Source organism: Delphinapterus leucas, chromosome 17, assembly GCF_059928025.1.
Source record: "Delphinapterus leucas isolate spDelLeu-1000000601 "Yukka" chromosome 17, BTC_Dleu_Yukka2, whole genome shotgun sequence".
Classification (NCBI taxonomy): Eukaryota; Metazoa; Chordata; class Mammalia; order Artiodactyla; family Monodontidae; genus Delphinapterus; species Delphinapterus leucas.
The window spans coordinates 4222183-4245660 of NC_143145.1; the positions used below are offsets into that span (position 1 = coordinate 4222183).

At 54.7% G+C, this 23478-nt stretch overlaps 1 protein-coding gene across 1 annotated transcript in view; it reads left to right on the top strand.

The window, feature by feature from the left end:
* COL22A1 (collagen type XXII alpha 1 chain) overlaps window positions 1-23478 on the top strand; it is a 233432-nt gene that overhangs the window by 20599 nt on the left and 189355 nt on the right. The window contains exons 3-4 of the mRNA XM_022555244.2: window positions 12340-12414; window positions 19641-19752. Of these exons, the coding sequence (XP_022410952.1) occupies window positions 12340-12414; window positions 19641-19752 (187 nt within the window). The remainder of the gene's footprint in view (window positions 1-12339; window positions 12415-19640; window positions 19753-23478) is intronic.

Consider the following 23478-nt stretch of genomic DNA (forward strand, 5'->3'; position numbering starts at 1 on the left):
GGCATCTGGGAGTTCGTGGGATAAACATACCCTCTATCTCAGGGGAGAACAAAACCATAGAAAAAGCAATGAAACACAAGTGAAAATTCTAGCAGGAAATTTTAGTAAGTGCCCTCTGTCAGACATAACCAGGGAGGCTAAGAACAAACAAGAAAGAGGGGATTTGCTGTAGGTCTGGTGGTTTGGGGGCCCTTTGAGGGCACACCAGGAAAAAGGGCCGCAAAGAGAATTCCAGGAAGAGGAAACTTTATGTAAAGGAACGGGTTTGGGGTTATATAAAGGAACCGAGAAACCAGGGAGCGTGCGCCCTGGAGCAGATCGGGGAGGGACAGGGTGAGACCGTGGCAGAGGCCAGCTCCTACATGGAGTCCTGTGTCTGTGGGAAGTGTTGGGAGTTTTATTCTGAGTTGAATGCCAAGCCGTTGAAGACTTTGTTTCATTTTACGTTTTATAGTGAGACATAGGCAACCTTCCGAAAGCGGGGCGTATCTGAAGGGTCCGGCTTGGTGAATGTTGACACACGGCGTGTACCCTACTGTCCAGAGCACGGTGCTACCTGTTCATGAGTTCCATTCACCGGAGCTGTTGGGTGGAGGACGGATGAAACGAGGGGACAGAGAAAGCAGGGGCAGTGGGAGGAGTCCAGGGTGACCTGGGGCAGAATTTAGATTCTCATCCTGGGCGCCGCATCCCAGGGCTGCAGGAGTGTGGGGGAGGGGAGGAAGGGGGCTCGGGAGGGGAGGGGCTGGTGCACTATTGAGGTGCCGGCGCTGCACCCGACCCAGAGCTTGGGGTGAGTCAGGAAGGATGTTGGCAGAAAGGCCCTCGTGGAACCCGCACCCTCCGAATAGCTGATGGGGCGGAGGGAGGGGTGGAGAATTCATTTGCTGGCTCTTGCCTGTCTCTGCTGGTGAAATTTCATCCCCAGGGCGTTCACTCCTCTGAGTCCTGTGTGGTGGGGAAGCCAGATCCCAGGTCCCGAGAGCCTCGAGAGCCTTGTCTGAGGCGGAAGTGGGTAGCGGAGGTCAGGGACGCTGATGGAGCAGTGGGACGGCAGGAGCAAGTGTGTCCTTGTTTTGAGCTCCTCGTGTTTGCAGTGGCTTCGAGGTCATTAATGAGACCCAGAGAAACAGGGTGGGGTGCAGCTGAGGCCGGTGAGGCTCCGGGTTTAAGGAGACTCCCTCTCGAGGTCCTGCGCCCTCCAGGTGGGCAGCTGGGGTGCGGCTTGTTAGGTGTGGGCCTCGGGCCCTTGCTGGCCTTGTCCTCTTCCCAGCCCTGCCGCAGAGCGGAGGTTAAGGTGGCGACGCCTTACACCATAGAACGGATGAATGCCACCAGGATCAAGATGGAGAGGGAACGTGAGCTGGAGCCGCAGCCCAGCGGCCCGGGCAGGTGGGGTGGGCGGAGCTGAAGAGGCAGGGTGGGCAACCCCCCAAGAACGGGGTCTGAGGGCCGGGGCGGGGTGGGCAGGAGGGCGGCTGGAAGTCAGGGGAAAGTGAGTAGAGTTGAACGGAGGACCCAGCACGCAGTGGTGCTCTCATGAGGAGCAGGGGCTGATGGGCTGGGCAGCTGGCTGAGGTGAACTGGGAGGAGAGGAAGCTCCAGCAGCTTCACGCTCCGGGTGTGGCGTCGGCAGGTGAAGCAGAGCCCGGGCCGCAGGTGGGGATCCACAGCCGTGGAGGGGCACAGAGGCAGGTGACCCTCATGTGCCCACCCCCAGCCGGCCCCTCTTCCGCAGACCCCCAGAGGAGGCGGCCGTGTGCAGTGGGCGGCCCGGGGTGGGGCTGGGAGAGCGCGTGGGCGGGGCTCCCTTCTGGGGTGTGTGCGCTGGACGTCCCCACCCTTCCTGCAGGCCTCAGCCCCGTCTCCAGTCACAGCTCTACCTTCACCGCTGGACTTGTCTGGGGGGGCGGGGGGAGCCAGGCCACACCGGCTGCCCCTCGTTGCCATCTGGCCGTGACGTCCCAGCAGCCTCCCCCGGGTCCCCGCAGGAACGCAGCCCATGGCCGTTCCAGGAACCCACCTCCACCAGCCCTTGGGCAGAGGGGCCAGGAGCAAAGGAGCATCAGGGCTGGCTAGTTCCACCCATGTCCAGTGCCCTGGGAACCGGTGAAGAGGTCCCCACCTTGCTGCCTGCTCCCACAGGCGTTCAGGGGCCTGACGCAGTGGACGGCTGAGCTCGGCCCCGCTGCCTCTGGGGCCTCCTGTCCCTGTGGCCTGCCTAGGTCACCGGAGCTCTAATTCTGAGGACACGACCCTGAGTCTGGGCACGGTCTGACCCAGGCCACATGCTGAGGGAGAGGATGTGGCCGCAAGTAGACAGAATAAATAGCGTCGTATGTTGTTTGCCCATCTCCCGTGAGAAGCACAGACACCACAAGGGCCGGGGATGTGCCTGTGGGGAGGCGTGGGGCTCCCTCAGCCAGTCCTGTGCTTTCCTGAGACGGAGGGGGGGGGGGTCTGTCCTGGTCACACGCAGGTCAGCACTGCCCCCGGAGCCGGGGCTCCGGAGGCCCCTTCCCGCCGTGGGCTCCCCTTCTCCCCGCGCCTTCCCGGCAGAAGGTCTCAGCTCCTCTCCACGGGCCACAGGGAGTCTCGTGCGTTCATGTGATAAATTCCCATTGTGCCACTTATTTGGTTTTATATTTCTCCATCTTCTCCGAGCCCACGTAGGAGGAGGGAGGGTTTTGCTTTGCCTTGTTTCTCCTCCCTGCTCAGCAGCCCGCTCCCTGGGGACCCTGCGCCATGGGAGAAAGCTTTGGGGGTGCCCCTCTCCGCTGTGGTCCAGCGGAAGCTCCGGGTTCCTGGGAAGGGCGGCAGGCTGGGTTCGGTCCTGGGGTGAGTGGGCAGGAGGAGGACGTGACTGGGTGAGATCACGGCAGCCTTGGGACCGAGTCTGGTGCTTCGTGTGCGTTCTCTTGTCCAGTGCCTGCCAGGACCCTGAAGGGTAGATACTGAGAGTGTGGATTCAGTTCTAGAATCGAGCAAACAAGCCTCGGAGGGTTGGAAAAGACGGTGCCACGCACAGAAAGCAAAGGCTCACCCCCACGAGGCCTTTCCTCCTTGGCCGTCCACACGGCAGCTGCTGTAGCGCAAAGCGGGGTGATGCTGGACTGGGACGCGCCTGGGCTTGAGCTCTGGGTCCCTGGTTATGAACTCTGTTACTCGGCAGGCCGGTCTCTTAATCCTGTAATCTGAAACGCTCCCTCCTCTGGACCTCCGCGCCTCCTCTCTGCCCCTCCTGGCCCACCAGCGTCCCCTTCTCAGCCTCCTTTGCTGGTCAGGTCTCATGTCCCGACATGCAAAGCTGGAGGCTGGGACCTACCCTGGGACCTCTTCTCTCCTCTGTCTCCATCTCTGAACCATCTCTTCCATTCCCAGCGCTTTAAAGGCTGTGTCTACAAAGGAGCAACTCCCACATCAAAAGCCTGGAGCTTTGTTTCGGAGTCTGAAAGCCAGGCTCACAGATCCGGTTGCTTGCTAGGTGTCTAAGAGACATCTCAAACATGAAGCGTCGGAAACTGGACTTATGTTTTCTGGTTTCAGATGGGTTCTTCCTGCAGGGTTCCAGATGCTCAGGACAGAACATTCTTTCTTTCTGGGGCACTCCTCACCCATTAGGCCACCAGCCTGCCCATTCTGCTTTCCAGAGAGACCAGGGCCTGAGCACCCCTCCCTGCTTCGCCCCCGCCGCATGGCTCGAAGCCACCAGTATCCACTGTGGTAGCCTCACCGGTCCGTCCTCCTCCACCCCTGCCCGCCAGTGTCAGGCCCCCAGGCCGAGGGGCACCTCCTGCCAGGACCCATCACCCCCCACCCCTCCCGGCCCCACCCCTGCTGCAGCTCATCTCTCTGTCTGCCATTCTGGCCATGTGTCCATGCTCCCTGACCCTCGGGCCCTGGCCTGCACCCCTGATGGGTCACCCTCCTCCCGCTCTCACCTTCTCGCCTCTGACTCATCCCTCAAATCTCAGTGGAGACACCCTTTGATCCCACTGTTTTCATGCCCCCACTGGCCTCAGTACCTTGCAGGCGTTATAATCACAGAGTTCTTGGAGACATCAAGGCCTTACTTGACCAGTTTCCATCTTGTCTGCTGGACGGCAGCTCCCTGAGCTCCGCAGGCCCCTTAGCGTGTGCCCTGGCTCGGCTCAGCGCCAGGTGCATGGCAGGCAGTCGTCGGACGTGGCGTGAAGGGAAGGAGGTTTGCATTTAGGTGCTTCTCAGACACCAGGTGCCAAAGGTCACTGCTGGGCTGAGCTGGGCCCTGGCACCTGTTCAGGCTGGCCGAGGGCTCTGCCTACCTCCTGCCGCCCCACTGCCCCAGGCTCCTTTTGCCAGTCCTACAGGAGGTCCTCGCAGTCTCTGGTGACACCTACTGGTGCTCTGCCCACGGGACAGTCCCCAGGAGGGAAGGAGGTCCAAGTAGCCGGGGACAATCGAAACCACACCCTCTTCACAGGAGTCTCACTGCCCCTGGCCTGGATCACTGCCCCCTTGTATCTGGGCAGAGCCATCTCTTCCCTGCCCTGAATTACAGACGCAGCCTGGGGTTAAGAGGCTTCCCCTGACCCACCTCTCCTCTCTCCACGCCCTCGGCTTTGCTGCAGGGCTCGGTCCCCCTCCCACCTCTGGGCCAGCCGAGCCCCTTCCTCCTCAGGGCTCTGCACTCACCGGGACCTTCTTCCCTTTGCTCTTTCCTGGCTGCTCGCGCCCTTCTTAGCTCCTGGCCCAGAGCTCACCAAGCCAGGAGGTCTTCCCAGGCTGGCGCACCCCATGCGCATCCTGGCCCCCACGTCACCGACGTGTCCCCAGCAGCACTGATCACTCGTGGCAGCTGGCTCGCTTCTCTGTGTCTGTCTGTGTGTTTCCTCTCTGCCCTCTCCTCTGTCTGGCTGGTCACTCCAACAGGGTGGGGCCCCCTCGTCTGCGTGTTTACACGTTTGCTCCTTATGGCAGGATGTATGGGTCGGGCACTGTGCAAATACATGTTGGCTGAGTGAGTGAAGGAACGAACAAGCTCGAATTGGGTGCCAGGCGTCAGGCCGTGAACTCCTCACCCACTGGTCCATTTAGTCTTGCGGATGACCTTGGATGGGGAAAAATCCCACAAACTTTTACACCTGTTTCTGGGTCTGGAAACAGACACAGAAGGAGAAACTGACGTGGGTGGTGGGTGTCTGCAGACTCCAGACCTTGCCCCTCCCCAGCCTTGGGGAGCACTTCCCCCTCTGGCCCTGTCCCCCCTTCACTGTACCCCAGCAGGCAGGCGTGTGCTCGGGCGGGAGGGCGCCCGGTAGCCTCTCCTCCTCACTGTTCTCAGGCCGAGCGTGCTCTTCCTGAGACAGAGGGTGGGTGGCCCTGCTCTCCCAGACTCGGTGATCCTGCTGTCAGCAGGCCCCGGAGGCCCCAGTATTTTGTCTCTTACCACCAGGCTGCCTCTAAAACACTTAGCCTTCATTCCCCCATAGACTGGGCACCCTGACCACACCCTCCCTCCAGCCTAAGGGACCTGGGAGGTGGGCATCGACCACCGAGGGGATCTGGGGCCTCTGGGGAGGCAGCAGGTGCCAATTCACTTTGACCTAGAAGGGAAATGCAGGCCGGGAATCTCCAGAAACTTCTAGAATAGGAAGTGGAGGTGGAACCTGGACCCTAGGTTGTCCTCTTTGTTCCTCACACGGTCCACACCATGGCCCTGGGATGCAGCTAATAACAATTTTCAGGTGTTTTTTGTTTGTTTGTTTTGTTTTTGTGTGTGTGTGTTTTTTAACAACGGGGAAAGCTCCTTGTTCACCTGTAAAGAACGGATGTGAATATCTGCCCTGTGAGAGCATTGGCTGAGACCCTGTGTGTGACCTCGAGGCAGTGGAGCTATCCGATGACTGGCTGGTTATTATTATACTCATACCCAGGGTGCTTTCTAATGCTCAGATGTGTGTGTAGAATAGTGGTCCAGCACTCGATGTCCAAGCCTCACTACCTGGCTTGATTCCTGCCTCTGCCACTTGCTGGCTGTGTGATGTTGGATAAATTACTTAACCTCTCTGAGCTTTGGCTTCCCCATGCATCAGCATGCCCATATTGCAGGGTTGCTGTGAAATCAGAGCACATGACTGTCTAAAGTAGCTGGTAGGTGGTGCACAGGGCAGGTCCAGCACTTCCCTTTTCTTCCTCACCATTTCGCAAATGGGTAGAGAGAGGCCCTGTCCTGCCCTTGCTGAGAGCTGCAGGGAGCTCATGACATGCGCCAGGATTTTAGTGACTCCCAAGAACGTGCTCGTTGCTTGTTATGGTGTCCCTGTGTCCTCGGCCCCCACTAGTGAACCCTCCCAGCGTCTGCAGGTATTTGCTGGCCGTGGCACAGAGCTCTCTCCCATCTGTCCGGCTGTCTGTCCAGCTGTCTTGTCTGTCTGTCTCCATGGTGGCTCCCTTGAAAATGGGGGCCTGTACCCCTGACTGGTAGCTCTTGGGTCCAGAAGTGCATATTGAGCCCCACAAGGCCCCCGCCATCCCCCAGACCTCCTGGGGATGTCTGCACCAGCTGTCCTCCGGGGCTCCAGTTCACCTCTGCAAACAGCCCTCATGGCTGCCTGCCAGTCCCTGGCCATCCCGCTGCCCCCTCCCCTAGAGCCTCCTGCCGCCTCAGCAAAGAGGGCCCCAGGGCAAGGCTCAGGCCTACGTTTAAAAAAGAATGACACTGATAACCTGCGAATACTGTACTAGTGAATCATGTTCAGACCTTTAAAACAAATTTGAAAATGCAGAAAGGCAAAAAGGAAATAAAAACCACTTCAAGTTCTGCTCCCCAGAGGTAACCACAGTTAGTTTAAGTGTCATATAGGTTCTTCCAGACCCCTGTGTATATACGTCAGTTTGTCGTAGCGAGTAGGAGAGTGCTGGAGTCATACTGAGTTTGAATTCTGTTTCCACCACTAACTAGGGGTGTGCTTTGAGCAGGCCATCTGAGCTCTCTTAGACTCAGTTTTCTCATCTGGAAAACGGGCATGATAACTACACTGACATGTGTCAAACAGGATGCTACATACTGGCATCTGTCGGCGGGAACATGCCTTAGCCGTGCCCTCGGGAGCTGTGAGGCTACAGTGCGTGTGCGCTTAGATTCCTAACTGCTCCCGTTGGGATCTGATTCTTTCTGCTCTTTCTCCTCCGGGTGAGGGAGCTGCCAGGGAGCCAGGCTTGCTCAGCTGGAGAAGATTGGAGAGAGGAGGACGCTCGCTGACTGTCTTGAAACACCTAACAGCTTTTGTGAAAGACACGGGACCTGTTCTGGATTTGGTGCCAGCAGAGGACACACTCTAGGGCAGGGTCTTGCCGTCTGCCCACCCCAGGTTCCGCAGTGTCCTGCCCAGAGCCAGGTGTAAGTGGGCACAAGCAGACGGACCCGATGGGTAGAACTCGGAGAGCACGTGAAACCGCTGGGTGCAGAGTGAGGGGGCCCCTTGTACATGTCAGGGGTGTCCAGAGGCAGAGGGGTGCCTCAGGAAGTGGCATGCTGGCTGGCTGTCCCTGCAGGCTTTGGAGACAGACTTGGGCGCCTTTGTGCTGTGTGGCCTTGGGCAGGTGACCTTGGAGAGACTGCATGCTGTAGTGGTCCAGAGCCAGAGGCTGGGGCCAGCACTCTGACTTTGCCATTTGCCAGCTCTGTGGCCTTGGACATCTTGCTGACTTCTGTGTGCCTTTCCTTCCACATCTGCAAACAGCAGCACCTGTCCCATAAAGCTGTAGCGGGGGTGGTCAGTCAGCATGCTGATGGCTTCGACATGCCTGGCACAAGGTCTGTGCAGAGCAAGCCCTCTACATCTGTCTCCTGACCACGGGGATAACTCCATCCCCCGGCAGAGCAGAAACTGTCCACATCGTGCACCCAGCGCAGTACCTGGACGTGTGGGCACGCAGCCTTGGAAACCCTTACGATTCTAATTATTCGTATCGACCCTGGGGCCTTGGGGCCTGGCTCTCCAAAGTGGGGGTGTGTGGACGACTTCCTGGCTGGCCTCGGAGCTGCGGAGGAACTGTGCCATGAGGCTGCGGGGGGTCTGATTCATCTCTCTCCTCCTCCGCCTCTTCCCCTGCCCACTTGGACTGTCATCGTCCCATCTGTGGGTAGCCGCGCTCAGCAGCCACTGCCGGGAGGTGATGGATGGGCAGTGACTGCTTCCTCCCTCGGCGCTCTGCTCCTTGCTTCTCCTGCTGCTGCTCGGCTAGGCCGAGGAACCATCTCCGCTCCTCCATTCTAGACACAGGTAGACCTTTATTCAAACCCAGATACTCCTCCTATCTGGTGAGTTTCTTAACCTCTCTTAGTCTCAGTTCTTAATATCTGTGTGACGGAAACAACGTCTACCTCCTCGAATGGTTGTTGTGGGTAAAATTTCCAGGTGGGTGAATGGCACACAGTAGGCACTCAGTAATTGCTAGCACCCTTTTTTTCCCAGCTGGAGAGACTCTTGGCTGAGAGCCAGGGGACAGGGAGCCAGGGGACAGCATGGCGCATCTTCTCTAGACAGGACCGTGGGTGTTCAGCATGAAGCAGAAGGACAGCAGAGACCAACTTGTGCAAACCCTCCTCCCCTGATGCTCAAACACGTTCTCCCCTTTTGCCATTTGGTAGACTGAGGGCAACTGGAAGCGTTTTTCCCGGGAAACTGCAGTGAATTCATGGTGTGTCCCTCTGGGAGCAGCAGCCCTGATCAACCAACACTTGGCCTCTGTCGAAGGCTTCTGGTGAGAAAGCACTCCTACTGTGGAAAGAGATCTCGTTGCTCTCCAGAGGTCTAGAATGTTCTGCCTTCCTGAAAGCTCAGGGAATACGAATGGCAGTGGGTGACAGTACATGAACTCCAGGGGAGCAGGGGTTTGTAATCAGTCATGTCTATTTTGTTTTCACACTTTCAAGAAGGAAAATGGGCCAACTAAGCAAGAGCTAATTAAGCACAGGTTTTGATTCCTGAGAACTTACCCTTATCCTTAATTCCAGAACTACTTTTTATGTTGATCCTGAATGATTACCTATAAATCTGTATTGATTGGATAAGTGAAGGTAATCCAGTTTGTCAGTAGTTTCTTTACCAGGAAAATGAGTTTCTTTTTCTTACGCTTTTCACCTAGGCTTGGGGGTAGCTGGAGTTCCCCTCTCCTCAATTCTAGACAGTCCTGCAGATGTTATGTCCCACGTTTGAAGGAGGAAGAAGGGAAAGTACACCTGCCAATCCCTTCTGCCTATCTGTCCCCTTACATTGGGGAAACCAAAGCTTTCTAAGACACCACCCCTCCTCAACCAAGCACGCTTCTGGTATTTATGTCCTTGGCCAGAACTGGGTCACAGGTCCATCCCTCGCTGGAAGGGCGGGCTTAGACCAACCAGCCACAGCTTTTCTCCATAGGCTGAAAATGCTGCCATTCTGAATAAAAGTGACGCTCCTTCAGCAAGGAAGGAGTGGGGGATGGGGATTAGGGTGGCAGCTAGCAGTGTGTGCGACGCCTCAGTGGCAGGAGTCCTGGAGCCTGTGCAGTCTTCTCACCTGATTGTCAACATCATGATGCAGCCCACGCCCCAGAGGCGTCCAGGCCGCCCCTCAGCCTTTACTGCTTGGCTCAGGCGTCACTGATCGTTCTGTTCAGCACAGACTCGAGGCCTGTTCTGTGCCTGGAGCCGTGAAGGCAGTGGACATACAGCTGGACTGAGGCTCAGCCGGGTGTCCAGACTCACCGGGGAGACAGCCATGCCAGTCAGTGCCTTCAGCGTGGTGCCACCAGCTCTAGGACACGGGGCCCTGCTGAGGGGCCCTTACCCAGGCTAGGGTGAGTGGCAGCAGGGGTTGAGGAGGAGGGGCTTGGGAAGCAGGGGGACACAGGATGCCACGGCAGCACTGGCGCTTCCTTGAGCGTACCTGTTCCCAGTCCTTCTCACAGCCCACGAGTGCCCTGAAGATAGGGACGGTGTCTTATCTATTATCCCACTTATGTGTCCCTGGAACTAGCTCAGTGCCTGGAATGTGTCTGGAGCTCTGTAAGTATTTTAGTTCGAATAAATGAGTTAACGTGGAAATAAATAGATCATTGTCCAAGATGTGGGCATATCTTGGCGAAAGGGAGGTAGTTACGGGCTGAGAGGGACTTGGGATGTTAACCCTCCCTCCCTGCCAAGAGGTGAACCTCTGGGGCCCCGTCTTCTCTGGGGAGCCTGGCTGTAGGGGGTATTTTGGGAGGCATTTGTCCTGACTTACTAAGTCAGCTATAAATTCCCCCTTGAGGCTTTGGAGTGTATGAGGCTTAGTGATGGCCCCAAAAGGGGATTGGCAGGTGACTTGGGGACTGATTTCGTAAAGCAGTTTGGGCAAGCGCTAACGTCTTTGAAACGTTTCCATCTTTTCTGTGGTCGTGGCTTTCGGACTGTCTTTGACCGTCCCGGTTTGGGAGTCAGGGCGTCCCCTTGGGATATTTGCAGAGACAAGGCTCAGTAGCTTTGCCTGCCCTGAGCTCCAGGTGTCAGCCTCCAGAGGTTTGCTCATAATCAAGGCTAGAACCTTCTGAGTCAACTCATTTTAGATGACGCACGGTCCCAGCCAGTCCCTCTGGCGGCCTGCCAACCTTAAAGCAATTGGCCGTCACCTGCAGCTGCCGCTGTCCTGGGTGGCGCCGTCTAAATACTGCGCACTGCTGGCATCCTCTTGCATATCTGGCTCTAGACAGACAACTCCGTGCTCTTTCCAAAATAACTCCTTCCTTGGGGCTTGTCAGACCTCTGGTGCCTTTGGGATAAACATTAAAAATACCTCCTCCCAAATCAGGGAGGATCTCATTCTTTCCCCTCAGTGCTGATTGAAAAAGGGGCCTCAAACTGGTCCCGCAGTGAAACATTTGTGAAAACGTATGAAAAGAGATTACTGCACGTGGAATTGATGGGATGACAGCACTGCCTAATAACGTGTGATTATTGTAATAATGTATATAGTAACCAGATTGCTTCAAGGGCAGGGCAGTATTTGTACTAAGTTGCCTCCGGTGCTACATTTAAGTCCTGTTACGGCTTGATCTTGCTTCGTCCTCCAAGCAGCCCTGCAACAAGTGTGTATTTTGTAAGGTGTCCCACGTCACACATACTGACACGGACAGAGAGATTAGGAGACCTGCAGTGGACCCAACACTTGGGCCTGGAACCTTAATGTTGACAGTTGGTGCTCTCTCTGGGATTCTTAGAAATTGAAGTATAATTAATTTACAATGTTGTGTTAGTTTCAGGTGTACAGCAGAGTGATTAAGTTACACACACACACACACACACACACATATTCTTTTTCAGATCCTTTTCCCTGATAGGTTATTATAAGATATTGAATATAGTTCCCTGTGCTATAGAGTAGGTCCTTGTTGTTTATCTATTTTATATATAGTAGTTTGTATCTGCTAATCCCAAACTCCTAATTTATCCCTCCCCTATCCTTTCCCCTTTGAAAGAAACCGTAAGTTTCTTTCTGGGAATTTTAGGGCAACTGGAAGAATCCCTTTTCCTTCCAACTTTTTTTTTTGAGTGAGAAATCATGAAGACATTCAGATAAGACATTTATGTAATATCGTATAATAAGGCGTTTATGTAATATCGTATAATGAAGTATTTTTCACTGTGTGACTGACTCCATTGCCTTTGTGTAACTGAGCAGTCTTGCTTCCTCTGGGATTACGCCTGCTTCTGGAATTGCACCTAAAGCTCCCTGGGGCGGCATAACAGACACCTTGTAGGTGGGCCCCCAGCACGTTTCCTGTTTCATTGACACCCTGCTGGCTTGCGATTTTCATCTATAAGCTCCTGCCTTTATGAATGAAGTTCCCTCTGCCTGTATCGCCTTTTGGTCTTTAGTCCATCTGGCTGAGTCTTACTGTTCCTTTAAGGGAAACCTCAAACATCAGCTTTCCAGGAAAGCTTCCCTGACCTCCCCAGGCTGGGCTAGGTGTTGGATCAGAGTCCTTAGTGCCCTAGCAACCCAGACCCATTTCTGTCACTTATGACCGCGTTGATCGTGTGGACCTCCGTGTCTGACCCCCTCTAACGGATGACTGTGAGCTCCTTGTGGGTGGGACCGTGCCCGTTCTTCTCTCATCCCCGTACGAGCACAGAATTGGCAGGGCCGATGCTTAACAAGTACATTTGGGAGTAAACGAAACACTCCGTCAGTGTGGCGCTGCCTCTGCGTCTGCCCCATGCTGGACGTCCTGCGTGCAGGGGGGTTGGCGCAGGGTCCCAATGACGTCACGTGCCCTGGAGGAACCGTGGGCTGCGTTTGCTCATCGATCTCTCTTTCCTCTTGCTTTTCTCAGACGTGCTGTGCCCCAGCCTTCGTGTAGAGGGAGATCGCTTTAAGCACACCAATGGCGAAACCAAGGAAATCACAGGTAAGAGAGTAACAGCCACCCTACACGGCTTGCTTTCTGTGCTTTTTGCTGGACTTGACCATGACCCTCCTTGATTCAAGGGTAGCCTTGCTGGTGCTGTCCTCATTCCTGTCCTTCACCGAAGTCCTAATAGGATGGTCTGAACTGTGCAGGTAGCAGCTCCCGTCAACGAACCGTCAGCAGGGAAGACCGTTCACGTGTTCCCTCTGGGAGCAGGTGGTGATGCTGTAGGGTCGGTAGAGAATGCAGTGGAGTGAGTGACATGGTGAGCGAGTGATTGGCAGCCGGGCAAAGGGTGAATAAATAAATGCATTTGGGAGTGAATCAGAGTCATAAATACATGAATGAATCAACGGATGAGGGAACACAGAGACACACGACTGCGGAGCCAGCGGCAGAAATAAACTCCGCGGAGGCTGACTCTGAACGCGACCACGACTGGGTAACTGGGTGCGCGGGGGACGCTGAGCCGGCCCCCTCGTCCCGATGGTGATGAGCATCCATTAGCTGCTCCCAGGCGTCCAGCTGAACACTTCAAGTGCATGATCTCAGGGAAGTTCTCCTCCCTGCAGGACACCAGCCCTGCTCCCCTCACCAACGCCAGCCCTGTCAGGAGCCCCGTCTCTCCACCCCAAAGCATCTCGGGTCCATTTCTAACCAGTGCAGTCAGTCTCCCATCCAAGGCAGTGAGCCCCGGGCCATCAGAACCCGGTGTCTTGTAGGTGCTGCAGTGCCCTACCCCTTCCCCAGGGACCCTGCCCGGGTTCGCCTGCCCATGCGAACACGCCAGCATCTGCACCTTGGCGCCTGAGCGTTGTTTCTAGAACAGCAGGAGGCTGTGCTCCCCGTGTGCACGGCAGGTGAAACGTGCCAGGGGATTAACACTCCTCGGGAGTAACCCAGCCCTCAAGCAGTGAGCGTCGGTAAAGAAACACCCGGCCCCTTGACCCACTTGCCAGCACGTCCCCACAGGGGGCAGCCGGCTTGGTGCTGCTTTCCTCTTCAGCTGCCGTGCCTCCTTCCCTGCTGACCCTTCTCCTCCATTGAGCGTCTCCCGGATAAACTAGCACTTCCGGGGGGAGCGCCTGGGCTGTAGTCAGTGCTCAATGAGGTGCTTACTCTCTCTATCAGGATGTCTTTGTCTAACTCCTGAGAGCAAGATGGCTTCCATCCCAGTCACTGTGTTAATGCAGCTACCTTGAAGTGAAAATATTTATAGCCAAGTCACCGTCCAAAGGGCAAAACTGCTGGGAGCACGGATGTCCCCACTGATTGCCTCGGTACTACCCAGCGGAGCTCTGGCTCTGGGTAATCTATTCTCCATCCCTCGAGCCTGGCTGGGCCTCTGCCGGCTCTGCCCCCGAGTAACTTCCGCTGAGGTCACCCTGGAAGGCAGATCTTTACCTTGCTGCATCATCCATATCGGGCTTCCTGAGCGATGAATCCTTCGTAACGGCATCTCCCCTAAATAATTCATTATCCAGTGTGTCTGTTCACAGAAGCGAAGTTACGACAGTCATACCATTAATAACAGAAATAGTAATAATTGACGCTTACCAGCACTTACATGCTTACCACGTCCTTGCCTGCCAAGGGATTTGCACTTATTTTCTCATTTAACCCTTACAGTGTAGGAGACCAGCACTATTGTGTCTTTTGTAGCTGGGGAAACAGGTACAGACACATTAAGTAATTTGCCTGAGTTTGTGGCGGAGTCAGGGCTCACATCCAGCCCGTCGGAAGGAAGAGGGGGAGGGAGGGAGGAGACGCAAATGAGCACCATTTCATCTGCCTTATCGTCTGTAACTCAGAAGGAGCTTTCCTCTCGTTCTACGGACTGAAGAGCCCCTAGTATTTTTTTCCACTGAAGAATAACTGATTCTGGCCGGGAAGATTCAGAAAGTGTCTGTGTGTACGTGTGTGTGCACGCATGTGCGTGTGTGCACGTCTGTGCACACGTGTGCTTACGCAAGCTGGGAACAAATCCTTTCGGCTCTGGCGTGTGAGGATCTCGCTGAGGAGTCTTGTCGTGATTGGATAGAAACGGGACCCTCTGTGCGGAATCCGCTGTGTGGATCTGCCGCCAGTGAAGCCTGGAACCTCGCCTCCCCTTGGTGGGCTCCGAGGCCCCCAGGAAGTAAATCACAGCGCTGGGTGGGCATCCATCAGCACGCGGTGCAGATGCCCTGCTTGTGCAGCTCTGAGAGCAGAGAGCCTGCGGGATCTATCATCTCCTCTAATTATAACCAGACCAGAAAAAAGGCTCCTGCCAGCTGGAGCTGAGACCGGAGTTAGGGAGAGATGGCGCCGCATACTTGCCAACTTAGACGCAGTCGGGTAACCGGAGCAGCTTTTGTAAAAAATGCAGTTCCCCAAAGCCTCACCTCCAGGCGGTTCCTTAAATGACTCCAGCTATTTTTAGGGCTTATCTGGGCTGGAACAGTGAGCACGGGGAACAGAACAGACAAAGCAGGTTGGAGGCCTGGGTCCATCACCCGACTCTCTGAGATTCAGTTTCCCCACTTACGCAACAATACATCCGACATGATATCTCTGAGGACCCCTCCCGGCTCTAAAAACGGAATGTTCTGCAAATTCTAGTGACTGAAGGTGTTATACAACATTCCTGGGGGGTCAGCTATTTAAAGCTGAAAGAAAGTGCTGGGCACGGTCCAGCTCTGAGATTGGGCCACAGACATCCTAATGTCTCTCTGCTCCTACCTGAGTTCCGACCTCCAGATAACAGTCGCCATGTCACGAGCATCTCAGATAGTCTCAGCTCAGTGCCCCTTCCCTCCCTCCTCCCAGGCCTGTGTTTCCAAGTCTAGTCCTCCCCAGTCTCCCCCAGGCCGGTACATCCCACCGTTGCCTCCTCCATCCCCACTGCCAGAATGGTCTTCGAGCACAGAAACAAGATTGTGTTTCTCCCTTGCTTTAAAGCCCTTCCGCGGCTCCCCACTGCCTGTAGAAAGAAACTCAAACCGCCTCGTATGGCCGACAGAGCCCAGCCTGGTCTGCCCCTGCCTAGCTCACTCCCCTAACCATGGCTCCTGACATCCCGAAATAGTGGGATTCTCAGAAAGAACCTCGGTGACTCAGGTCCGGTGACCTTTGCACATCCAGTTACCTTGGATGCCCTTCCCTCCATCTCTGTCTGCCCAGATTTTATTTGTTCTTTAAATTCAGGCCAGGCCTTGCCTCCTCTGGGAAGCCTTCCCTGATTGCTCCTCAGCTGGGCAGGGAAAATATTCCATGTGCTGTTATACAAGCCCAGCCATTCCCCCTCCTTCTCGTTTACCCATCCATGATACCAACACAGCTTCTCTCTGTGCCTGTTTCTCTGTAGACACTAAACTTTTGGGGGTTGGGGCTGGGATTTTGTCCTGTTGAACATTGGATCAGCCAACAGGGCATCTAAATGGAGGAGGCCCTTAATGGTTTAGTGAATTCCTTTCTTCTCTCCTTCCCTCTTTCCACTGACGGTGCCTCAATTAAGAACGACAACCAGAGCTCTTACTTCTTTAGGGATGGAAACATGAATCAGATCAGGTCCCATCCTTCAAATTGCTCACCTTCTCCTGGGGACAGATTAACCGTGTGCACCTCGGCCAGACCCACGAAAGACCCGGGAGTAACTTCCGTGCCTGGGGGGTCCGGCAAAGCTTCGTCCAGCGCAGACCTTTGAAGGACTCTGGGCGATCGTCACGGTGTCCCTGATACCACCTGGTTCAGCTGAGTCCGTGACTTCGGGAAGGTGCATCCTTGTGGTTTCTACATTAAACGATCGCCGCTTTATCGCGCGGTGCCTCGCATCAGGGTCCCTTTACCTCGGGAACATTTTTCATTTTCCTTCCCGGCCTTTATTTATTGCAGGCAATTCATCTTTCTCTCGGCGCCCTTTGCTGCCTCCTAGTTAATTGCTTGTTGTTCAGAGTTTTGTGGTGTTTAAGTCTTTGTTTTTATCCATGGAAGCCAACGAAAGTGGAACTAGAAAGTAGAGCATATGTTTGCTTTTCTAAAGCTATTTTTTATTCTCCCACACATGACTGCTACCAGGAAGCCCAGCTTCAGGGGGCGGTTTCCAGTGACAGGGACGGAGCTGTGAAGTGGAGGAGCGGGCCTCTCTGCCCTTCTGCCTGGCACCGTCGTGGGCGGCATCGGGCCCGTGCCCGCCAGACTCTGAGCCCGCTCTCTGAGTCAGAGCCGGCACTCAGTGGGAGCCCCCGGGGCCCGCGCATCCCTGTGGGCCTCGGGCAGCCCTGTGAAGTGGGAGTTTGCAGGAGCTGAGTAGTTGCGTCAGAGTCGTGGAGCTGCAGAGTCTAGGAGCAGGGAGGGCCCAGGTGTGTCTCACTGAGATGCTCTCCGGTCCCCACTTTCCCTCCTTAAATGAAAGTGGCTGCTTCCCTGGAGCGAAAGCCCACCCCATGTCCAGGCAGTTACCGCTCCAGGGGTTTTGCTCCCAGGCCGCTGAGAGCCTCTGAGTGCTGACAAACGGGAGAGCCCACCGGGACCCACTTGCTCCCGCAGGGGGAGATGGCAGGGATGCCCGGAGGCCCCGAGGCGGCGAGCCTGCAAGTCGGGCCCTTACCCTTGCCTCGTTGCTGAAGGAGACACGAGGATGCGGGCTGTGGCCCGGCCGGCGCTGGGCCTGCTTTCACACCCGGGCAGAGTGGCTCCAAAACCTGCGCCCGCCTCTTCTGCCTTTCCTGGGAACAGAACCTGAGCCTAAACGGGCCCTTTACCGCTCGGTGTCCCTTCCATGGAACCCTTGTGGGCCACTCACCCCATTCCCAGGCACCAGCCCCTCCCACTGTCTTCTGCTTCCCAGCCCTGCGGGTCACTTCCAGGTCCAGGGCCGCAGTGCACGGGCGGCCCTTCGTATCTTCACGAGATCCCTCCTCGTGTGGCCCAGTGCGTTCCACCCGCTGAGCCCGCTGGACCCGCCGGGCTCTGTGAGGCCTTAAACCCAGAGCTGCGGGTGATGACATTGGGGGGCGCCTGCCCCTTGGGGGGCCCCTGCATCTCTGGGGAGGCTAGGTCGTTTGCCTCAGTGGGCACTAAAGGGCACACTGTTCCAAGGTGTGCTGTCTTCATCCATGAGGGAGCTTCTGGGTACACGTTTTCTATCTTAAGGACCAAATCTCATTTAACGTTGTGCCATGAATTCTGTTAATTCGCTGGTGTGTGAGATGCTGTTTAGAAATGACATGATGGCAACTCTTAGTCATTTTCTGAGAACTAGGCAACCTCAGAGTGGCAGGGGCTGGGGAGGGGCCGGTGCCTAGAGTCCCCCAGGGCCTCAATCTCAGCACAGCCTTGCTCTGCATGGAATCCCTTCCCAGGCCATCACAGGCCCTGCCCCAGGCCTGGAACAGCCCCTGCTCAGGTGGCCCGCCCCCTGAGGCCTGCCCGGTCACCCCTGCTCACCTCCCATCAAATCCTGTTTAATTATTCCTCCTGCCTGAAATTGTCCTTTACATTTGTGCTGGACATGTGCTTATTATTGGTCTCCCACTAGGGTACCAGTTCTCCCAGCTGTGTCTCCAGTGCTCATACATGCTTGGCACAGAGCAGGATCTCAAAAAGTATGTATTGAATGCGTAAAGAAATTCTATCCCACGGATAGGATCTAGTGGGAGAAGAGGCTGTAATCATTGTAAAGGGAAATAATTAATATGAAAATTATTTTGTGGGTCTTCTGCCCTATGTCAGGCTCTGTACGAAGAGCTTTGTATCATATCCAAGCTTCACCACAATCCTATGAGGTGCAAAGACAATCCCCTTTTTACAGATGAAGAAATTGGTGCTCAGAGACGTCAGGCAACCTGCCTAAGGTCACACAGCTAGGACCTGGTGGTCAGGAACACAGCCCAGGCCTGTCTGACTCTGCTGCTGAAACTCTCAGTTGATGCTAATTCCTTTCTGCTCTTGCAACATCTTACACAGGGCTTGGGCTTGGAACAGAGAGGCTCTCAGAATACAACTTGAATGACTAAACCATCTCTTGGGACAGAATCCAGTTAGAAGATGTTTTAATCATCCTAATGGGAGCCCTGCGAGCTCGTTTCCTGGTTTCCGTGGCAGCGTCTCAGAATGTTGGAGACAGCAAGAACCTTCCTGAAGCCTCGTGGGTTAGGTGCCACTGATGCGTGGTGTGTTAGCCTGGGGATGCGGAGACGCGTGAGGCCTGGTGCCCACCCACAGGCGGCTTCCTCTCATCTGCCGCGAGGTTCCCCTTCCCCAGGGACGCAGTGTCAGGCCGGCACATCCCACCGTTGCCTCCGTGTGGGCATCGTGGTTGGGCACCTCTGAGGACCCCAGCTGCAGGACTCAAGCCAGCCCCCCCAGACTGGTCCAGGTGGTTTTGTAGGGGGTCGTGGATAAGTTTGTGCTGCTGATGGTGGAGAATCCTGAGTGAACAACTGACCTGCTGAGTCGGTTTCCTGCCACGGCTGAGCGACCGCCTGGGGTTCTCTTGAGAGCCAAGGTGGCGGGTGTCAAGCCTCTGTCACGACCGAGTACTGAGGCTCTTGCGGGTTCTGTAACCCGCTCAGCATCCCACAAATATGTGACTGAGCTGGATGACCCCCGTCCCGCCAGCTCGCCTGAGCCCAAAGTTCGTGTCTTTTCCATTACTTCGTGTGGCCAGTGAGCAGGGTCCTTTCTCAGAGCCATGACAAAAGGAAACGCGCCTTTCCGTTAATGCAGAGTCACGAAGAGTTTTCTTCTCTCTGATGTTTCGCTCTTTAAAATCATGCAGTTTAAATGCTGCTAAATTATAATTCAAGCAGAGTCCGAGTGAATTGCGGAAATGTGGCTGCAAGAAGGAAAGCCGAAGTTGCCACTTAGCCTGCAGAGCCAGGCTCTGTGAGCCGGGTGTCTCCACGTGGGCTCCCTGAATGCCAGCCACACGGCCAGAATGGTGGCCGACTGCTTACTCCATGCTTGCCTGTGATCCAGGACTTTCACGAAGGCTCATGTTTCATCGGAAACCCCAGCGTCTCTGCGTGTTTCCTGCAATTGGCTATGGAAACAGAAGCTGTCCATCTTCTCCCTCTGTTGTTTCTGTTTTCACCTCGGAGCTGGATTTGCACAGCTCCCTATGCTTAAATCCCGCTCCCCCAGGGCAGGACGGGCTGGCCACCTTCCCAGAGAGCAGATGTGCTTTTCCTCTGTCTCCCGGGCTCCTCTGGCCAAACTCACTCCTGGCTCTTCTCTTTGGACAGGTTTTGACCTGATGGATTTGTTCAGTGTGAAGGCGATCTTGGGGGAGAGAGAGAACGGGGCGCAGAGTTCCTACGTCCGGATGGGAGCCTTCCCTGTGGTGCAAAGGACTGAGTGAGTGCTTGCTTCTCCTTCCAAACCTGCCCGGGACGCCTCTGAAAGGGTGGGAAGGTGCTGGTCAGCACGGTTGCCCACTGAGCACTGGGCAGGGATTTCGCCTACAGAGTGCCTGGTGAGGTCACCCTGAAATGAAGCAGCCGAATCACTGACCCAGGAATTCAGCCTCGTTCTTAACCATGTATTACCGTTGACGTTATTGGTCCCCTGGTCCTTCTACACTCACCTGTCCGTACAGGTGTGGTGTTCATCCTCCATCCATTCATGCCTGCATTTTTCTGTTAGTTCAGTAAACTACAAACGTTTATCATTTATGGCTTAGATCCACGGCACCTACTGTGGACCAGCCACTGCATGACACGCAGGCAGAGCACCACCCAGAGTCATGTAGTCGTTTTGGCCAGTGGAGACCCAGTTCAGTGTTTGCTGGGTGCCTGGCCTTACACAAGTCATGGGAGGTCCCTGTGCCCCAGTCATGGTACCTGTTTCATGTGAGGTGAATGTGTCCGCCTTGCAGCGTCATTTGAGAGGGTCATGATGCAAAGATGAGTCCAGGGTCTGACGCCTGTGGGGTCTCCAGTCCAGGGCTAATGATGACACCAAAATTAATGCTCCGTTCTTCTCCTCTCAGGCAGAATGGTCTTTTGAAAATGAAAAGTGATATTTTATCTTGACGTTATCCTTCATCTTAAAACTCTTTAATTACTTCTGAGTGTTCTTAAGCTAAGGGCCTGGGAAGACCCTGTGTGTGATCTAGCCCCGTGCTGCCTTTCCGGCATCAGGTTCGTCCTGGCCTATCATTGTCTGCACTGCCCTCTCTCTACCCCTGCTTGTCCTTCGAAGTACAGCTCATCTGTCCTGCTTTCAAGGATGCCTCCCCCTAACTCTGAGGTTAAGCCAGGCCTCCCCTTATTTTCTCTCCTCACAACCTGTCCTCCTGCATAAAATGTAGCAACATTGAAGCCAGCGACTCGATTGTGCAATGAGTCATTTGCAGACTGTCTCCCCAGCTGTGGGAGAAGCTCCTGGAAGGGCCTGAGTCTGGTCTCTGCTGAGTCCCAGCGTGGAGTTGAGCCCTGCCTGGAGGAGGGGATGAATCAGTCCACGATCAGTGAGAAGCCTCCGTTAGATACTAGCCTGGCAAAGGTGGGCTTTGCCACATCAGGCCTCAGAGCTTGCATTTTGCAGGCGTGCAATCGTTTCTCCAGCTCGGTGGGCGTTCTCTGAGTGCCAGCCTTGCACCAGGCACTTGTATCGGGCCCTAACGTCCTCCACGGCTCACAGCGCCAGCATCCCGGGACAGTGCTGGTTCAGAACAGGAAGCGCTACGTCAGTTTCTCTCTCTGGGTCCCGTTTCCTTGCCCTGCGATGGAGACCATATCACAGTCAGCAGACCCTCAAGGGAGGCGTGCCTTCCTGACTGTGGGTGTTGTTCTGTCCACACAGGGGCTGAGATACAGATGCTGGGTGATCTTAATCACCTGGTCCCATGCTCATTTGGGGGCCACACAGGGATGAACAGAATCCAGGTTCCATTTCCCACTTAACTCCCCTTACTTCTTTGGCCTAACTTGTCCAATTCATCCATACCACTTAGAAACAGAAAAAAAAAAATCACAGGCAACTTCACTTTAAAGCAAACGTACAAGGGGATTCCTTGGCAGTTAGGACTCCACACTCCCACCACAGGGGGCCCAGGTTCGATTCCTGGTGGGGGAACTAAGATTCTGCAAGCTGCATGGTGTGGCCAAAAATGATAATAATAATAATAAAGCAAACGTGTAATACAGAAAGAACAAAACAGAGGGAGGAAAGCACACGTTACACACATGTGGTGGGGAGCCCAGCAGAGGCCTCCCACTTGCTGAGGGTGCCGTCTTTCTATCAGGACATTTGGAGCAAACAGCACAATGGCTTTGGACTCTGCTCTCTGGACGTGGGGCTGAAGTGTTCCTGGGAAACGGATTTGGGCTCATGTTATGCTGAGTCGTCCTGAGAAGGAATTTCTACGTGGTTTCGAGTTTGTTTTAATGGCAAAACAGAACCAAACCGACAGAGCTCTGACATGTTGAGTGAGAATAGCATCCCTTTCATTTCTAATGCAATTTACACAGATACATACATACACGCATAATTTTTAATGTATGGGTTAATTGTGTTCATAATGAAAAGGGGTGTCAATATTTGTATTTTTCTTACTTGCTAAACGTTTCAAGGGCACTTTACACACCTTATCTCACTTATTTCTCACCACAGTAAAATGGGGGGAGCAAGGCTTGTATTATTCTCAGCATTTATGTGGTGTGACATTTGAGGCTCAAAATGGGACAGTAACCTGTTCCAAATCTCATAGTTCCTAGGAAGCAGAGGTTGGCCTCAAACTCAGGTTGGTCCTTCAACTCCAATCCCTTTACCCTCTCTTGTATATCTGTATGTATACACAGCCTAAGAAAAAGTATTAGTCTCTTGATAGAGAGAGAGAGATAGAGGCACACCCCAGAGATATTGTGGGTTTGGTTCCAGACTACTGCAATAAAGCGAATATCAAAACGAAGAGAGTCACATTTTTTGGTTTCCCAGTGTGTATAAAAGTTATGTTTACACCATACTGTAGTCTTTCAAGTTTGCAACAGCATTACGTCTTAAAAAACAGTGTACATATCATTGGCACTGATGGACTTGCTTGGTGCAGGGTTGCCACAAACCTTCAATTTTAAAAAAACCACAGAATCTGTGAAGCACAGTAAGGCTAAAACAGAACAAAACGAGGTGTGCCTATAGATAGAGATATAAATATAAATATAGTTATCAATGTATAGGTATAGTGGATGTACATACATAGCATATTTGTATATTACACATACATGTGCATTGAGAAGTAAGCGTGTTTAGAAAAGAACAGTAGCATAGTTGGCCTCATTAGTGCAATGAGAAGAAAAACAAAATTGAAGGGCAATGTCCGTCTGAGGCTCCACAGCCTGTGTCCTTGCAGAGCGGTGGGGAAGCCCCGTATCCCTCCCGTGTGGCAGCGACCTAGGACGTCCCTGAATCCTGGGAAGGCCCGAGGGAGTAAAGGGCACTGCTCCCAGTGCCTGGATGTGATCCTGGGTGAAATCCCAGCTCAGAGAACGACTCTGAACGGCTGGGCCAACTCCCGGCTCGGATCTGTGAACCGAGATCACAGAGGGAGGACCAGTCTGTACTCACAGGTTCTACAGCCAAACGAAGGGTCCCTGAGGGCCCACGAGTCTGAGAACCAGAAACCCAGACGCCTCCTCATTTCCCTTCCTGGCTCTCTGGCCAGACGGTTTCCACCTCCTCCAATGCAGAAGGCAGCGCCTCGCATTCTTTGCCCCCAGAGCAGGGTTTGGCCCGCCGTGAGCGGGAGTGCCGGGCAACAGCTGGCGGTTAAGAGGAGAGCTCTGGAGACCCGCCGCTGTCTGCAGGGGAGCGTCTGCTCGACCGCTGAGCAGCAGGGTGCAGGAGTCACCCCGTGAGAGCCTGGCCGCCCTCAGCTAGGGCGGGGCATCACAACACCGTACGTCTGTAGCTTCTGTCACGGAACAACGTGCGTGCGGAATTTGTAGGGGAAAGGGCAGTGCAGGGCTGTCTGGGCTGGAGCTGCAGGGGCCGAGGGATTCCCCCATTTGAGGGCCTGGTCCCCCGAGCTCAGGAAACCAGTGCTCTGTGGAGACGGAGGATGTCCTGGCACGTGGAGCAGGG